The sequence below is a fragment of the Lithobates pipiens genome, unplaced genomic scaffold (genome assembly GCF_037356315.1).
Source record: "Lithobates pipiens isolate NorthernLeopardFrog02 unplaced genomic scaffold, aLitPip1_a1.2 Scaffold_16, whole genome shotgun sequence".
In the NCBI taxonomy this organism is placed as follows: Eukaryota; Metazoa; Chordata; class Amphibia; order Anura; family Ranidae; genus Lithobates; species Lithobates pipiens.
Genome location: NW_027507748.1, coordinates 123,863,678 through 123,880,116, shown reverse-complemented (window position 1 = coordinate 123,880,116; position 16,439 = coordinate 123,863,678). Strand labels below are relative to the sequence as shown.

The 16,439-nt window shown below is 43.8% G+C and overlaps 1 protein-coding gene across 1 annotated transcript in view; it reads left to right on the top strand.

The window, feature by feature from the left end:
* The window catches only part of NEK8 (NIMA related kinase 8), a 114,261-nt gene that overhangs the window by 36,243 nt on the left and 61,579 nt on the right, over positions 1-16,439 (top strand). Inside the window, exons 4-7 of the mRNA XM_077480406.1 lie at positions 702-833; positions 6,065-6,270; positions 10,929-11,008; positions 11,498-11,682. Of these exons, the coding sequence (XP_077336532.1) occupies positions 702-833; positions 6,065-6,270; positions 10,929-11,008; positions 11,498-11,682 (603 nt within the window). The remainder of the gene's footprint in view (positions 1-701; positions 834-6,064; positions 6,271-10,928; positions 11,009-11,497; positions 11,683-16,439) is intronic.

The following is a 16,439-nucleotide window of genomic DNA, read 5'->3' as shown; positions in this document are numbered from 1 at the left end:
CACCTTTCACTGTTTGCATCCTGCAACCCCCCCCCCCCATCCCCCATTATGACAGCAAGTGGGGGATCTTCGCCTCTCACTCACTATCACAATTTTCAAAAAACTTAGCAGTGCAGGGCTCCACTACCCAAGTACTAACAACTTTTGCGGCTGTCGGCTTGTTGTTCTCAATGAACTGCCAGGTTGCTGTTGATGCTTCCTGTCAGTGTCTAACTGCCTGCCTGTATGAAGCATGATCAAACAGCCTACACAGTCTGCAAAAGCCCTACATAGCACCCGTGATCTGCTGATCACATGGGCAATACTTTCCAGGCTCCTAGGGGAAAAAATGAATTTTTTTACATGCAAAAATATGTGCCTTTTTAAAAAAAAATTATTTCAATATGATTACTAAAAAATATTTTGGTATATACAACAGCCATACGTTTGCCATATTCCTTATTTTTTATTTATTTTCTATGTTAACTCACCTGTCACACCAGTGTACCCTGAACTTTAGAAATAGTAATTTTTATCAGGGGTTCCCTGAGACTTGAAAGTTACTTTGAGGGTTCATCCATGTTAAAGATGTTGAGAAAAGCTGCTTTACATTATTTATTAGCTATTGATGTCACAAATGATTACTTCATCACAATAGTAAATATTTTTGATCTCCCTCTTATTGTATGTGAAATCATAATAATTACTTTGTTTTCCTGCAGGTCGTGGGAACTCCATGTTACATCTCTCCAGAACTATGTGAAGGAAAGCCCTACAACCAGAAAAGTGACATCTGGGCACTCGGATGTGTCCTATATGAACTTGCAAGTCTTAAGAGGGCATTTGAGGCACCAGTAAGAGCAAAATCTCGATTAACTGTGCCTTATGGTGTCACCCCCTGTCTTCATTTAGAGCAGACAAAGCTGTTTTAGAACTTTATGTATCAGAGAGCATGTTGGAACTTGTAACTACTCTCTGGTTAGGGGTTATAGACTCACAAGGCATAGATCAGGGGTATCTTCTAAGCCCTTGTACACATGGTCGGAGAATCTGTTGGAATATGTCCTATCGGACCGTGTTGACGGATAATCCGACTGTGTGTGGTATGCATCGGACTGATTCCGTCTGAATATCCGTCGGACCCAATTTTCCAACTTGTTGGAAATATTTCCCGACCAACTGGGCCGATCGGACATACTCCGATCATGTGTAGAGAATTTTGATCGGACCAAGTGCCACGCATGCTCAGATCAAATTCCTACATCAAAGCTATTGGCTACTAGCCTGAATGTAGTCCCATCGTAACAAAATTACGTCATCACGTTCTGAAAGATCGGATTTTTCGACAACTTTGTCCGACCGTGTGTATGCAACAGTTTCGGACAAGATCCGACGGACAAAATCCGACGGATTTGGTTGTCGAAATCTCCGACCATGTGTACAGGGGCTAAGGGAAAAGCCAGGCATAGAATCTGTAGAGACCCATTAAATGTTTTTGTGAAAATGACCAGAAATACAAAGCAATTTATTTATAAATGTTGCAGTATAAGGTCCTTTATACATAAGATGGGTCTGACTGCCTCATGATTGTTCTGTAGAATGATTGAGGTACTAAGTGGACGATCACATCAGTTGATTTTTTTGGGGTTATGACTTTTGCAGACATCATAGAAGCAGTCTCATTTTAGAAAAACAGTAGTGATTTTACCAGGATAACAGGTTATTCTTTCTGCAAAATTGTTCTGCTTAGAGGTGTCTGAACAGTTGTTATGAGTACTTTGTAGGATGTAAAAGGCAAGAAAAATGAAGCAGTCTGCAAGTGGATAACATATTTCAGAGGTACATAATGTTTACTAAAGCTTGTGAACTGGGTTACTGTTTAACCTTTTTAATACTTTACATTTTTTGTTTGCGACACGAAACCAAGACTCCTTCTACAAGGGTAAGGTCCGGGTGACAGTTTCATGCAAGTGCAGCCAAACAACCCTCTGGCGTTTTTTTTTTTTTTTTAGCACAGGAAATAACTTATCTTTAAAAAGTATCTCAGTGACGGGCTCACGCCTGCTACCTGAACCTTTATTTTTCTGTGAAATATCATTACTTCCAATCAATGATGTAATCTGGTCACCTTTTGACCCAGTGTTTCTGGGAACTATATTGTGACATGGCCAATTTATTTAAGGCGCAGTATAATTATAGTTTTTTTTAAAAAAAAACTAAGGCCCAGATTGACTCCCTAATTCCTCTGTGAGCCCCTACTATAATCTATTCTAGATGATAAAAAAAAAATTATTTGACAGTGCAGTAGAAAAACATGTAGGCTTTTGTGACATTAAATGGCATCTAAATGTGCCACTATGCATCACCATTATCAAGCCCATTAAGTTGTTATCCAGCTCCTTTACCTAGTAAAAGCTGCAATTGGGTCACCCCAATACTGATATTTCTCCACTTTGGTAGGTATGGCAGGTACAGCCAGTGTTATCATCTGAGGACCTTATGGGTGCATTTATGGCCACTTTCATTGTTCATCGCTATTAGAAAATTCAATTAGGGGACTTTTTGAGTCTTACCAGTTTACACATCTAGGACCAATATAAAGCTATCTGGTCTGTGCTCTGGCACATTTGTTGTCTATCCAATTATTATGTCAGATAAAAAATCCTATTGTTCTGGGCAATATGGCTTAGCATAGCATTCCAAGGGGCTACTAACAGGGGCGTAACTATAGGGGGTGCAGCAGTCGCAACCGCAACTGGGCCCTGTGCTGCAGGGGGCCCATGCAGCCCCCTCTACATATGGCCTGCAGCAGCATAGGCAAGCTAGGGGTACCAGTGCACCATGTACATGGGTGACTGGAGGTGGAGGGTGACTAGCAGGGCTCCATACTCAACTATCACACTGGCTGCTCTTTAGTTGTGCATTCCCCGCATGACCTGTGTCCTCGGCTGGCTCCTCAGAGTACCCCTCTCCTGCTCCATGCATTGCCGCTCAGTCCGATGTCTGTTCTCCCCAGCCAGAGTCCCGCCCCCCCCCCCCCCCCCGAGTCCGGCCCACACTGCACTGCATACTTCTCTCGGGTAAACAAACTTTAAGCACACAGATGCAGTGCAGCCCTATGAGAGCCGGCTCCTCGGAGGACACTGCAGGCTTGTCTGCCAGCCCCCCTCCTCCCCCGTCATACACAGATGATGAAAGGTCTTTCTGGGAGATATGTTGATCACCCGTCCAGCACACTGGATGGAGCCCAGGCCAACATGGATGAGTGCGTGGCCTGCAGCTTGGTCATGGTGAGTGAAAGGACCCCATCCCCCACACACCATTACTTACCCCCTCCATCTCCCCCTGGGGACAGGGGCCTTTTCTCACATGGGGACAGGGACCCCCATCTCCCCTGGGGACAGGGACCCCTTCTCACCTGGGGGCAGTAACTTCATCTGCTCTGGAGAAAAGGACCTCATCTCTTCTGGGGATGGGAACCCCATCCTGCCTAGGGACAGTCCCCCAATGGGGCACCTAAAAATTAAAAAAAAATAATAAAAAAAAACTACTGATGCCAGTGGTGGAACTACAGGGCTCACAAAGGTCATACCTGTGACTCGGAGGGAAGGGCCCTGTCTGGGGTTCAGGGGGGCCCTTCATGGTTTCTTGCATCGGGGCCCTGAAGGTTCTAGTTACGCCACTGGCTATTAATCTTAATTTGTGGCATGTATGGCTTCATATCAGTACTTTATATTTCTGCAATGTACAGTGCAAAAGGTACATTCTGGTCAAAATATAAAACTAAGCCTAGAAATGCCAAATGAGAACATGTATTTTATAGGGCTTCTGTTTTTCATGTAATGCATAGCTGTAGTAAGTTTACCCTAATATTTAGAATTGCCTTGGTGGTGGACATTGCATTGTACAGAATCATTTTATAATCTGAGGGTGCATAGATATGCATGGTGGAATTTAGCTGTGCTGGGTTACTTTACTGGATTACTAAGGCCCCTTTCACACTGGGGCGGGAGTGGCGTTGACGGTAAAGCGGCGCTATTTTTAGCGCCTCTTTACCATCATTTTAGCAGCGGTATGCGGCTGCTAGCGGGCAGTTTTAACCCCCGCTAGCGGCCAAAAAAGGGTTAAAACCGCCGGCCAAAGCGCAGCTGTAGCGGTGATTTGCCGGCGGTATACGCGTGCTGCCCCATTGATTTCAATGGGTAGGAGTGGTTTAGGAGCAGTGAATACACTGCTCCTTCACCGCTCCAAATACTTTTTTCGTCCTGCTAGCGCACCGCTCCAGTGTGAAAGCCCCCCCGGCTTTCACACTGGAGTGAAAGGGGCCAGATTTTTTTCAGGCGGTATTTTTAGCGCTGTAGCGCCTGAAAAACACCCCAGTGTGAAAGGGGCCTTAAGGTGGCCATACACTGTAAATGTTCATGAAGAATCATCCAAAATTCGCTACATGGGTTGTTCTGTTGGGTGTCATCACACCATGGGAGGCTACCAGCTGACCGAGGGACGAGATGTAGATGCAGAATAAAAGTGGTCCAGGGACATAGCCTTGGGGGAAACCTTACAGAAAGAGGAGAGGAGGAGGTAGAGTTGTTGGTGATACTGAAGGTGCAGTGAGATAAGAACAGAACCAGCAAAGAGTTTCAGAAATCAAGGGAGTAGAGTCTTTTGAGGCAGAGTGGTGGTCAACTGTATTAAAGGCATCAAAAAGGTCTAAAGAAAAAATGTATAGAGTAGGACCATTGGTTTTAGCACATAGTAGCTCGGTACACACATACCAAAAATCAGCCGGTTCAGCGACAACTGGCTTCTGTCTAACAGTCTTGCTGGAAAACCAGCATTCAATCAGGGTATTCTGGGAGTGGGGGAATCTTCCTCTCAGAATACAATAGCACAGTGAGAGGGATCTCCGCATCTCACATCATTGTGTGGATGTGGGGATCTGTCAGGTTTTTTTAGTTCAACCTGCTCAACACACAGACCCACGCATTTTGAACTGGATGGACTGGTGACTTTATTCAACCTTAGCAACTATGCAACTATGAAAAAACTGAACGTGTATACCAAGCTTTAGTGTACAGAGTAAGCCCATTGGTTCTAGCAGATAGTAAGCCGTTAGTGAATTTTAAGAGGGCAGTTTCTGTGAAGTGTTGCAGGCGAAAGTCAGGCTGAAAGGGGTCACAAAGGTTCTTTACCATTTGAGGTGGTAGTTCAGACAGTTGTAGACTATTCATTTTCTAAGTTTGATTTAGTTTTTTCTTGACACTATTGGGGTCCAGCAAGAGCTTTTTAAGTATGGGGGTGACCAGTACATGTTTTATAAGAGTTGGAAAAATTCTAGTAGAGAGGGAGAGTTAAAAGTTGTGAGTTAAGGTGACCATAGATGGATTGAAAGTTGGCAGATTCAGCAGGATCGGACAAATTTCATTTAATCTATGGTCATTCCCACACAACAGAAATCAATCTAACGGTTGATTTCTGTCGAACAGGAATGTTGGAAAATATTCATTCAACCAACAGTTGCAGCGCTGATCAGTGTACTGTATTTTGAGCACAGCAGAGAGGATTTTGTTTTTGTGATTAGCCTACTGGATCAAAAAAAAACAATCATCTATGGCCAGCCTAAGGGCCGGTTCACACTGCGGGCGATGCGAGGCGACACCGACTTGCCTCGCCGCGACCTGCCGCGACCTCAGCGGCGACTTGCAAATGACTTCTGTATAGAAGTCAATGCAAGTCGCCCCGAGGTCGCCCAAAAGTAGTACAGGAACCTTTTTTCTGAGTCGGAGCGACTCGAGTCGCTCCTCTCAGAACGGTTCCATTGTACAGAACGGGGGCGACTTGTCAGATCGCGGCGAGGCAAGTCGTGTCGCCTCACATCGCCTGCAGTGTGAACCGGCCCTTAGAGAATGTAGAATAGTGGGTGAGTAGAGTAGTTGTGAGTAACAAGTCTAAGGCATACTAAAGTCTTAAAACAGCCACACAGCATAAATAGATGTAAAGTTAATGTAAATTGTGGTGTAAATGTACACTGTTCCTCGAGTTTACAACCTCATAATATTACATGTTCTCTTCCTTTTATGTGTAGAACTTGCCTGCTTTAGTGCTGAAGATCATGAGTGGTACTTTTGCGCCTATTTCTGACCGATACAGTCCTGAACTCCGACAGCTTATACTTAGCATGCTGAACCTAGACCCTTCCAAACGACCCCAGCTTAATGAGATCATGGCTCATCATATCTGTATACCTGCACTTCTTAATCTGTACAGTGACATTGGCAGTGTCAAAATGAGGTCAGTATAATTAAAGTCACTTCCAGCTCTTCTGCTTCTAGTCTGTAAGTGTAACTGATTCCACATTTAATCACTTGCTGCTTTCCAAGCATGAGCTGTTATAATATACAGAGGTGGTGTTTCTTTGCTGATTGCCGAATGAACATGGAAGTTGATTTTCATTATGGTGGGAATGATTTTTAATGATAATTTGACCAACCCCAAATGATTTGCAATATGATTGCATGGCTCTCTGAGGTCATTGCCCTATGGCAACTAGTGCAGGTGGTTTAATATTAGAACACCTAATAGTGAAATGACAACAAACGTTGGTGCACTAAATTTTCCATAGGCGACACTTTAAAATCCCCTACTGTTTATAGATGTAGCCATGAATAATGGGCCTAGAATTATTGCCCTTACTTCAACATTCATGGAGATATGTAACGTGTAGCAAAGGTGACGTTTTCACACGTAGGCACCCACGAGATGTGTCTACATGTATATGTGCAAGTACATGGGGGGAAGCTCAAAAATATATTTTTTTGGGGGGGGGGGTTTAAAAGCTTTTCACCAAAACATACTATATCATATAGAGGGCCAAAAGTCTTCTATGTAATATAAACTACTAATTCCATCATACCCTATGACGGACAAAGACAGGCCTGTTTGAAGTCCAGCTTGGGTGGCCACCATGACCCCATCTTTAGATTCTGTGGAGGAGTGAGTGTACCTGGGGACTGGAAGTAAGCTATTCACAGAAGTACCAGGTGAAAATAAAGGAGAAAATCTGAAAAAAATAAAAATAAAACTTTGATGAAAAAAAAAAATATTTTTGTATTAGAAAACATGTTATGATTTGAGCGTGTATTGTAGGGGGGTTACGTTTTAAGGTCATTTTAGGAGTTAGGTATGAGTTTGTGGAAAAGTTAGATGTTAATCAGCTGCATTAGTGAAGGGGATACATTTTTAGTAATATGGTGAACATTATGTACACTGGATTATAGTGCTGGGAGCATACTGCTAGCAAAACAGTAAAAAGAACAGTTGCAACTTGTACTTCAGAGTTTCCAGGTAATGAAGAAGTATAATACTGACAGGGTCTTAAAATACACTGTCATGCATTCCCTTAAGTCAACTGGACAGGAAATATGTTGAAGAAAGCATAAGAACAGAGAGCAAGGCCACCTTTGTGCATAAAAAGCATACAGGCATACCCCACTTTTAAGTACGCAATGGGGTTTATTTACTAAAGCTGAAAAGTGCAAAATCAGGCTCACTTCAGCATAGAAACCAATGAGATTCCAGGTTTTATTACCAAAGCTTAATTGAACAAGCTGGGGTTAGACGCTCATTGGTTTCTTTGCAGAAGTGAGCCTGATTTAGCAATTTCCAGCTTTAGTAAATAAACCCCATTGTTTACTTAAAAGTGGGGTATGCCTGCGCCTTAATAGGATAATAAAAAGCACAAGGATAAAGGAATGGAGCAGCTTGTCACAAGCCAATGCAGAAGATCTCACAGATCTCCATGCAAGTGGAGAGGCTGTGTGGGAAGGGAGCCCTGTCCTGGGATACTTGCAGTAAAACAAAATCTCAGTCCCACAAGTTACTAGGGGGATGACAGTGTCTTCCTCTTTGTCACAGCTTCAAAATAAGCTCACACTGCTGGGTTGGGGAAAGACAGTGGTGCTGCTATGGTTAATGGCTGGAGGACTCTTCTCCCTTTTTCAAGCCAAAAGGGACAGGCTTGCTTTATGATTTTAATGCATGATGTTTGTCTTGAGCCCTGTTCTCATGTCCTCTGCAATACTTCTGACACACAAGTGTGCCACTGTATATTTACCCTTTGTGCCACAGTTTGTGTGTGCAAGTCGGCAGCCCACCTCTCATGCTCCATGTGTGTGGGAAAGGTTGCAAGAACCCTTCTATGCTCCAGTGTGTGTTAACAGGGCTCCAACCATCCTGTGTTTTAGTGTTTGTGTGGGCAGATTGCAACCTTCTCCCTTGTGGTTCAAAATGTGTGGACTGGAGCCATATAGATTTAGTGTTGTAAATGTGGAACTTTTTGACCTGCCTTTTTGCGGGGTCAGATGCATGGCCATTTAGAAGCAAAATGATACCAGCTAATACGTAACTACCACAAATCAGTAGCAGGTCAATGCCCAAGTTAAATTAGTATTATTATTGTTAATATTATACTGGATTTATATAGCTCGATTTTCCATAATAAAGACAGTAAAGTTACAATTCTAGACAGAAAAGTTAAGAGGTCCCTGCTCATGAGCGCTTACAATCAAAAGGCAAGTGGAAGTGGTAGTAACTGTATGGGGATGAGCTGGTGAAAGTAAAACTTACTTGAGGCAGGATAAGCTTGCCTGAAGTGATGAAATTTTAAGGGTCGTCTAAAGACTGTCAGAGTAGCTTAATAGATTGGGGTAGGGAGTTCCATAGAATAGGAGAGGCTCTGGCGATGTGCTGCACACGAGAATAGGAGGAGGTATAGATAAAGAACAGAAGGGCTCTCAATACAGAGCCTCAGGGATCCCTATGGAAGAGGATGAAAAGAGGAGATAGAGTTGTAGGTGACACTGAAGGAATGCTTAGATAAATATGAAGAGAACCAGAAAACTCTTGGAGGCCAAATAATTTTTTTTAAAGTGGTTGTAAACCCTTACAAACCACTTTGACCTACAGGTAAGCCTAGGTCCAAGAAATATCTCCTAAACCTATATGGTTTAGGAGAGATTTACAAAAAGACAGACACAGCTGTCTATGGCGCATGCAGGGAGACAAAGAAGAAGTGAACCCATCAGGGTTTGCTTCCTCTTTAAGAGGAGCCAGTGGTCAACTGTGTTGTACCCTGTTTCCCCTAAAATAAGACCTAGTGTGATTGTCGGTGATAGCTGCAATAAAAGCCCTACCCCCCAAATAAGCCCTAGTTAAAGTCCTTGTAGGTCTTCTTTTCAGGGCTTATTTTTGAGGAAACAGAGTAGGGCTTATTTGGGTGGTAGGGCTTATATTGCAGCCAACACCGACAATCACGCTAGGTCTTATTTTAGGGGAAACAGGGTAGGCAGCAGAAAGATAAAAAAAGAGTACTGAGTAGTGGCCTTTGGTAAGTTGTTAGTGAGTTTTAGAAGGGCAGTTTTTGTGGAGTGTTGTGGGTAAAAGCCACACTGTAAGGGTCTGAGTAGATTGTTGTCAGTGAGATAGCAGTTCAGATGGTTGTAAACTAGGTGTTCTAGCAGCTTAAAGTATAACTAAAGGCAAAACTTTTTTTTAGGTTTTGGATAGAGTGCAGGGAATTAGAATGCCTGTCAGTTTTATTGCGATTTGTGCCCCCCTGAGATTCCCCCTCTCCATTTGTCCTGTTTACCATTATCATTGAAAGTGAAAGTAAAAGAAAATTCTAAATTTTGGGTTGTACTCAGAAAAGTAATGGTGGGGAAATCTTCCAATGGGGAAACTAGTTCTGGTGACCTGGGGATCCTCAAGGATTTCCCTTAATTTGAAGTTATTTCCTCTCACTTCCTGTTTGGCTATGGGACAGGAAGTGAAGGAAAATCTCTGCAATGGGACACAGATGGTGGAAAAAAAAATCCGACAGGGGTTATAACCATCTCTTACTCTATCCAACATGTAAAAAAATGTTTTGCCTATAGTTCTACTTTAAGGTACTAAGGTGTAAAAGGATAGGTCTTATGCCGCGTACACACGGGCGGACTGTATGGCCTACTTAGTCCGCCGAAACACATTTCAGCGGACAGTCCGCTCGTGTGTGGGCTTCAGCGGACTTTTTCAGCGTGCAGTCTGGCGTACTAAGTATTTCGGAATTTCCGTAATACTGTCCGTCATACTTTGGTTTCAGCGGACAATCCGCTCGTGAGTAGGCTAGTTCGACGGACTAAGAATGGCGCATGCTCAGAAAGGATTTACACGGCAGAAGGGTGCATTGCTGTGTATTGGACTTCCTATTTCTAGTCCCGTCGTACGTGCTGTACACGTCATCGCGCAAGCTTTCGACGGACTGTTTGTGCATCCGTGTGTGGTCAAGTCCATTAATTCGAAAGTATGACGGACTGTCCCTTGGATTGTATGACGGACTAAGTAGGCCATACAATCCGCCCGTGTGTACGCGGCTTTAGGCTGTTCAGACTGGTGTGGTCCAGTGATGGATTTATATTTAAGAGGGCAACCAGTACATGTTTTAGAGGGGAGAGAATGAAGCCATTATAGATGTAGAAAATGAAGATGTGAATAAGAGAGTGTAGAACAGAGCAAGAGGGTGACCCTAGTAAGTGAACTGGATCTAGGGGGCAGGGGGTGAGGTGGGTACCAGAAAATAGTTTAGCAACTGCCTCACTAGTGACAGGGTCAAAAGAGAAAATGTTGAATGTGGTGGTAGAGATGGTATAATAATTGAGGGAGATAAATGAACCATGACAGTCTTATCACAAATTGTATCTATCTTGTTTTTTGGAAATGGCTGACAATGTTTTGGGCAGGCAGCAGTGTACCTTAAACCTCCTGTCAATCATATACTTTTATTTTATATCCCCAATAGTTGTTTATGGGGCAGTTTATGTATTATGTAATGGTAGTCCAACCTATTGTTAATTACATTTTGCATTTTTTCTCATTTTCACTTGTTTTAATAAGCAAATATTTATTCTCTGCAGGCTAGAGAAGCCTCTGGCAGCAATGCCTGCAGTGACTCGTGGCCGACCGGCTGGACGGATCCCCAGCGCCAGATCCCGAGGTGAGCAGATTTGAACTGTAGGGTAATGCACTGAATGATAATTCATGCCATTAGATGTGCAGTGCCCTATTCCCGTAAATTAGTTTGCAATCAACAGTGGTTGATATAGTCATTTGCTCTCCTCCCTTCTGCTAGAATACAACACTGCAGTCATACATAATTTAGTGAGTTACCAGCTCATACTTGATCCTGTGTTGTAAATCTAACGAAAATCTGAAGAATCATGCACTATTTCCTAAAGAGATATATGAATATCATTTGTCACCAGTATAAACATCCCATCTTTGCACTAATGAAATCCTTCTCTAGAGTTCCTGTCCATTCATTTAACATGACAGGTGCCTATTAGCAAGCCAGAGGGAGTTTTCTTTAATGCATTCCTTTATTTCCTCGTATGATCACCAGGGTTTAGCCACAGCATGTTTTTGTGGAATGTTATATTGAGAGCTCCAGCTAACTGTCATATTTGTGCTGATTTGTTACAATCAGGTGGCCGTGTTGGGTATTCTGCGAAAACAGGCATTCCTCCCCCACTGTCCTCAGTGTACACATGGGGTAGTGGGATCACCTCCCCTCTCCGACTGCCAATGCTGAATACAGAGGTAATCCAGGTATCAGCTGGAAGGACACAAAAAGCAGGAGTCACCAAGTCTGGAAGGCTCATCATGTGGGAGGTGAGCATCAGGAAACTCTGACCGAGGTTTCTACCGCTAAACATCCACCAAGAGAAATATGTAATTCTTAAGTATCTCAAGCATGTGCAAGCGCATCATAAAGAGTAATTTAAGGAATTCTACAAATCCTTTTCACAGTAGTGGGCTACATTCATATGGCCTGGGATACACATATAGTACATTATCCCTAGCTGAATAAGAATTGTAACAGTGAATTGGGAATGTGAAGGATTGCCAAGGTAGCCAACTATGATGGTTCATCAGGCTCATTCTTTTAAAGAACAGTCTCTACTAAAAAAATGTACTTAAAACATGGAAATAGTTTATATACTGTAGGTCAGTGAGGTACAATTAACAATGATAGGTAATGTGCACAGACATCAGGCATTATTTTATTGATGTGAAGCATTCTAGTAGGCCCTGTTATTTTTCCATTATTTTATTTTATTACAGGCATTTTTATAGTACTGACCATTTATGCAGTGCTTTACATTTATATTGTACACTCACATCAGTCAGCGGAGGAGCATACAATCTAAGGTCTTTACCTTACATGCATACAAACACATTATTAATCCAGTTTAGACAGGAGAAAATTCACCTACCAGCATGTCTTTAGAGTGTGGGATGAAACCCATGCAAGCACAGGGAAAATATGCAAACTTTGTGTAGGTAGGGCTGTGGTTGGGATTCAAGCCGACGACCCTAGTGCTGTAAGGTAGAAGTGCTAACCACTAAGCAGCTGTCCTTCATTATGATCTGAGGCCTGCCCCCATTTTTAAATCAAAAGTGACTTTGGGGTCAGGTATGTTTGTAAGCCCTGTCCGCTTGTGCCTCTGAAGTTTAGAGAAGTAATGCAAAATGTAGTTCCATCTACTAATGGTATTATGAAAGTGTAACTTCAGAAAACGTTTTAAATTTTTTTTAGAGGACATATGCCAAACACAAGGCCTGCAGGCCGAATCCGACCCACCATTCGTCTGTTTACATCTGTTTACATGTGTGTCTATTCAGTTACATTTTTTTAAATGCAACAGCCAACGTCTAGATCCATTGAAATGGAATGGATGTAAACGGATGCCGTCCATTTACATTCGGTATGTTTATGTCTGTTTTTAGGCAAGGAACAGTTTTTTTTTGTTTATACAGTTGTCATCTCTGGTTTTTGCAACAACTAAAAATATGGATGAAAAAACGGATGTAAACTGAACTGATGTTTTTTTTTTTTTTTTTTTTTTTTTTTTTTTTTGATGCAAAAGCGCACTGTTTTAATTCTATATAATATCTGCACTTGAAATAACTTTATTGAGCAGCATGGGGGAATTTTTTTTTTTTTTTTTTTTTATTATGAAAGTATGTGGTATGTTTTATAGGATCACTGATTAGTAAGGGGGGGTGAGAAAGGGAGATGGCAGGTATGTCATAACATAGTGTAAACACTATTAGAAATGCTTAATGGTTAAGTATCGAGGATGCCTCACTGAATATGTCCTGCCACTTTCCCTTCCCCCCCCCCCTTTTTTTTTTTTTTTTTTTTTTTTTTTTTTTTTCTCTTTCTTTTTCCCTTTTGAGCCCAGGTGACATTAGTGGCGGGGTACTGAGCGGGGTCGAGGTGAGACATTTCGGGGAGCCTAGGGCTCCCTGGGCTATTTGGGAGAGCGGGGGGAACGGAGTTGGGTGTCCAGGGTCCTGGGGAGTATGGAAAATCGAGCCACAATAGTGTCCCCCAGGGGATACCCTGATGGGTGGGCGGGGGGGTGGGAGGAGGAGGGGGGGGGGAGGAGTTGCTCAGGAAGTTGGGGGGGGGTGGGGGGATGGGAGGGCGGGGAGGATGGGTGGGTAGTAGGGTTAAGGGGACCACCTCGAGCGCGTATAGCCGGTACAACGGAATTGGGGGGAGGGGAGGGACAGTGGGCCCGTCGTGGGAGGGCGGGCCCCCTTCTCTCCCTCCCCCCTGTCCCGTCCGGTTTGAGTACTAACAGCATCTATGGGTAGTGCACATATTTTATCATGGAATGTGAGGGGATTGGGAGACCCAAAAAAGAGGGCAGCAGTTTTTCTGGAAACAGGAAGGGGAGGTCCCGGCTTGCTTTTCCTTCAAGAGACACACCTAACTCCCAGTACAGCCCCATTGTTAAGGAACCGGAGGTTCTCGGCATACTATCACTCTTTTCACACAACTTATTCAAGAGGGGTGAGTGTTCTTGTTAAGAGAGGCACAGATTTTTTGTGCAAAGAGTCCTCTATTGACAAAGAGGGAAGATTTGTTTTTTTGTTTGGTCTCCTGTCCGGGCGCCAATGTATTTTAGCCAATATCTATATACCCCCTCCTTTTAAACTGGAAGTAATGGTTAAATTGACGACGTTCTGTCTAGATAAACCAGTTGTCCCATGTATAGTAGTAGGCGATTTCAACGAAACGCTGGACCCGCATATTGATAGATTTCCTGCTCCACTGGTGACCAAAATGGGGCGTTTGCAGGGCTTCATCTCTGAAATAGGTTTGAGCGACTTATGGCGAACACGCCACCCTCAAGTAAGACAGTATTCTTGCTTCTCTAGCACTTATTGCACACTATCAAGAATTGACATGGTACTGGGCAATAAAGCAGCCGCGGAGGTGGTCCAGGAGATAGAATATGGAGTAAGGGGGGTGTCTGACCACTCCCCCCTGTCCATGATACTGTCTCTGAGTATTAGACCAGGTCCAAGAGAGTGGAGGATTAACCCGGGCTGGCTGGTATTAATGGGTCCCCCAAGTTCCCACCAGGAAAAGTTAGAGGAATTTCTTCAAATAAACAGGGGCTCTGCCCCCCCGGGTGTGGTTTGGGACTCCTTAAAAGCCTATATTAGGGGCACATTAATACAACAAGTAGCAATCATTAAGAGGAAAGCTCGAGACCAGGACCTAGCAACGAGAAATAAGGTAGCCCAGACAGAACAAGCATACATAGCAGCACCATCGATTGCAAGTCAGCGGGAATGGCTGGATAGCCAACAAGTCTATAAAATAGCCCTCCTAAAAAAAGCAGAGAACAGGCGGATTTTCCAGCGCCAGCATTATTTTGGCGAAGGAGAGAGAGTAGGTAGAACCCTCTCTCTCCTGGTTCAAACTAACAGTGCGCCAACAGTAGCCCAGGTAATTAAGTCTCCCACAGGTGTTCTTGTCTCCAGCCCCTCCGCAATTATGAGGGTATTCCATGATTACTATAGGAATTTATATAAATCTGTCATTCAGGGACAAGGTAATTCGGCGACTGATTTTCTACTTCGGACAGCAATACCAACTCTATCAGTAGATGATAAATCTTCCCTTGAGCTACCACTTACGCTGGAAGAATTAAGGAATGCAGTAGCCGCAATGCCTAACGATAAATCCCCAGGGCCAGATGGCCTTCCAGTAGAAATTTATAAACGCTACGGGGAGGTCCTATTGCCGGAACTCCTCGTGATATTGAATCACGCATTGGAGACAGGGGAACTCCCTGACTCGATGCGTGAGGCTAATATTACTCTAATTCTGAAGGAGGGAAAGGATTCCCAGGAAGTTTCATCATACCGGCCGATATCCCTGCTATGTACGGATATTAAAATACTAGCCAAAGTACTAGCAATCCGGTTAAATACATACATTCACAAACTCATACACCCAGACCAGTCGGGTTTTATCCCGGGTAGGGCGACTAGCACCAACATTAGAAGAGTCTTCCTTAATGTCCAATTACCTAGAGATAATGAGGGGGTGGGGGCCATCCTAGCGCTCGATGCCACTAAGGCCTTCGACAGCTTGGAATGGGGCTATCTGTGGAGGGTCCTAGAGAGGTTTGGATTTGGCCCCCTATTCACCCAGTGGATAAAATTAATGTATAACAAACCTAGGGCCAAAATCAAGTTGGGTACTGAAACCTCTGAACCATTTCAACTGGAAAGAGGTACAAGGCAGGGATGCCCGCTCTCCCCCCTCCTTTTTGTATTGGCCATGGAGCCCCTTGCGGCCCTGGTAAGATCTTGCCCGGACATACAGGGATTTCGGCGGGGTAGTTCCGAGGAAAAAATTGCCTTGTTCGCAGATGACCTTCTATTCTTTATTGGTGATTTGGATTTTACCCTGAATAGAGTGATCCATCTGATGGGCGAGTTCGGCCAACAATCGGGCTTAGAGATCAATTGGGGCAAATCAGCTCTTCTACCACTGCTCCGGCATGGGGAACATGGGGCACCCCCAACGATAACCGGCCTGGAGTTGGTGACTAAGCTGAAGTACCTGGGCATCTGGATATCAGGGGACGTAAGTCAATATGCCAACGAGAATCTGGCACCATTATTGACGAAAATGAAGAGGAAACTTAATAGTTGGTGTGGCCTCCCTCTCTCGGTGGCGGGCCGCTGCAGCCTGGTAAAAATGATTTGGCAACCCCAAATACTTTATATTCTACACAACTCTCCAATTTGGATCAACCAGAAATGGTTCCAAGTCATGGATTCGCTTATTCGGCAATTAATCTGGAAAAAGGGGCATGCTCGGATAGGTTTACACACGCTGCAGCTGCCCGTCGCGGAGGGAGGGTTGGCCATACCACATTTGGGGGCATACTTCCTGGCCGCCCAACTCCAGCACTTAACAGGGGCAGGACTTCAAGAGGGGGGGTCTATAGGTCACAAGTTGATGATGATGGGAGCACCTCACAAACTGGTCCCCGAAGCTCTGGAGGCTAATGCTCTTTTTTATAGCTGCCCCACCAATACTCTAATGAGGA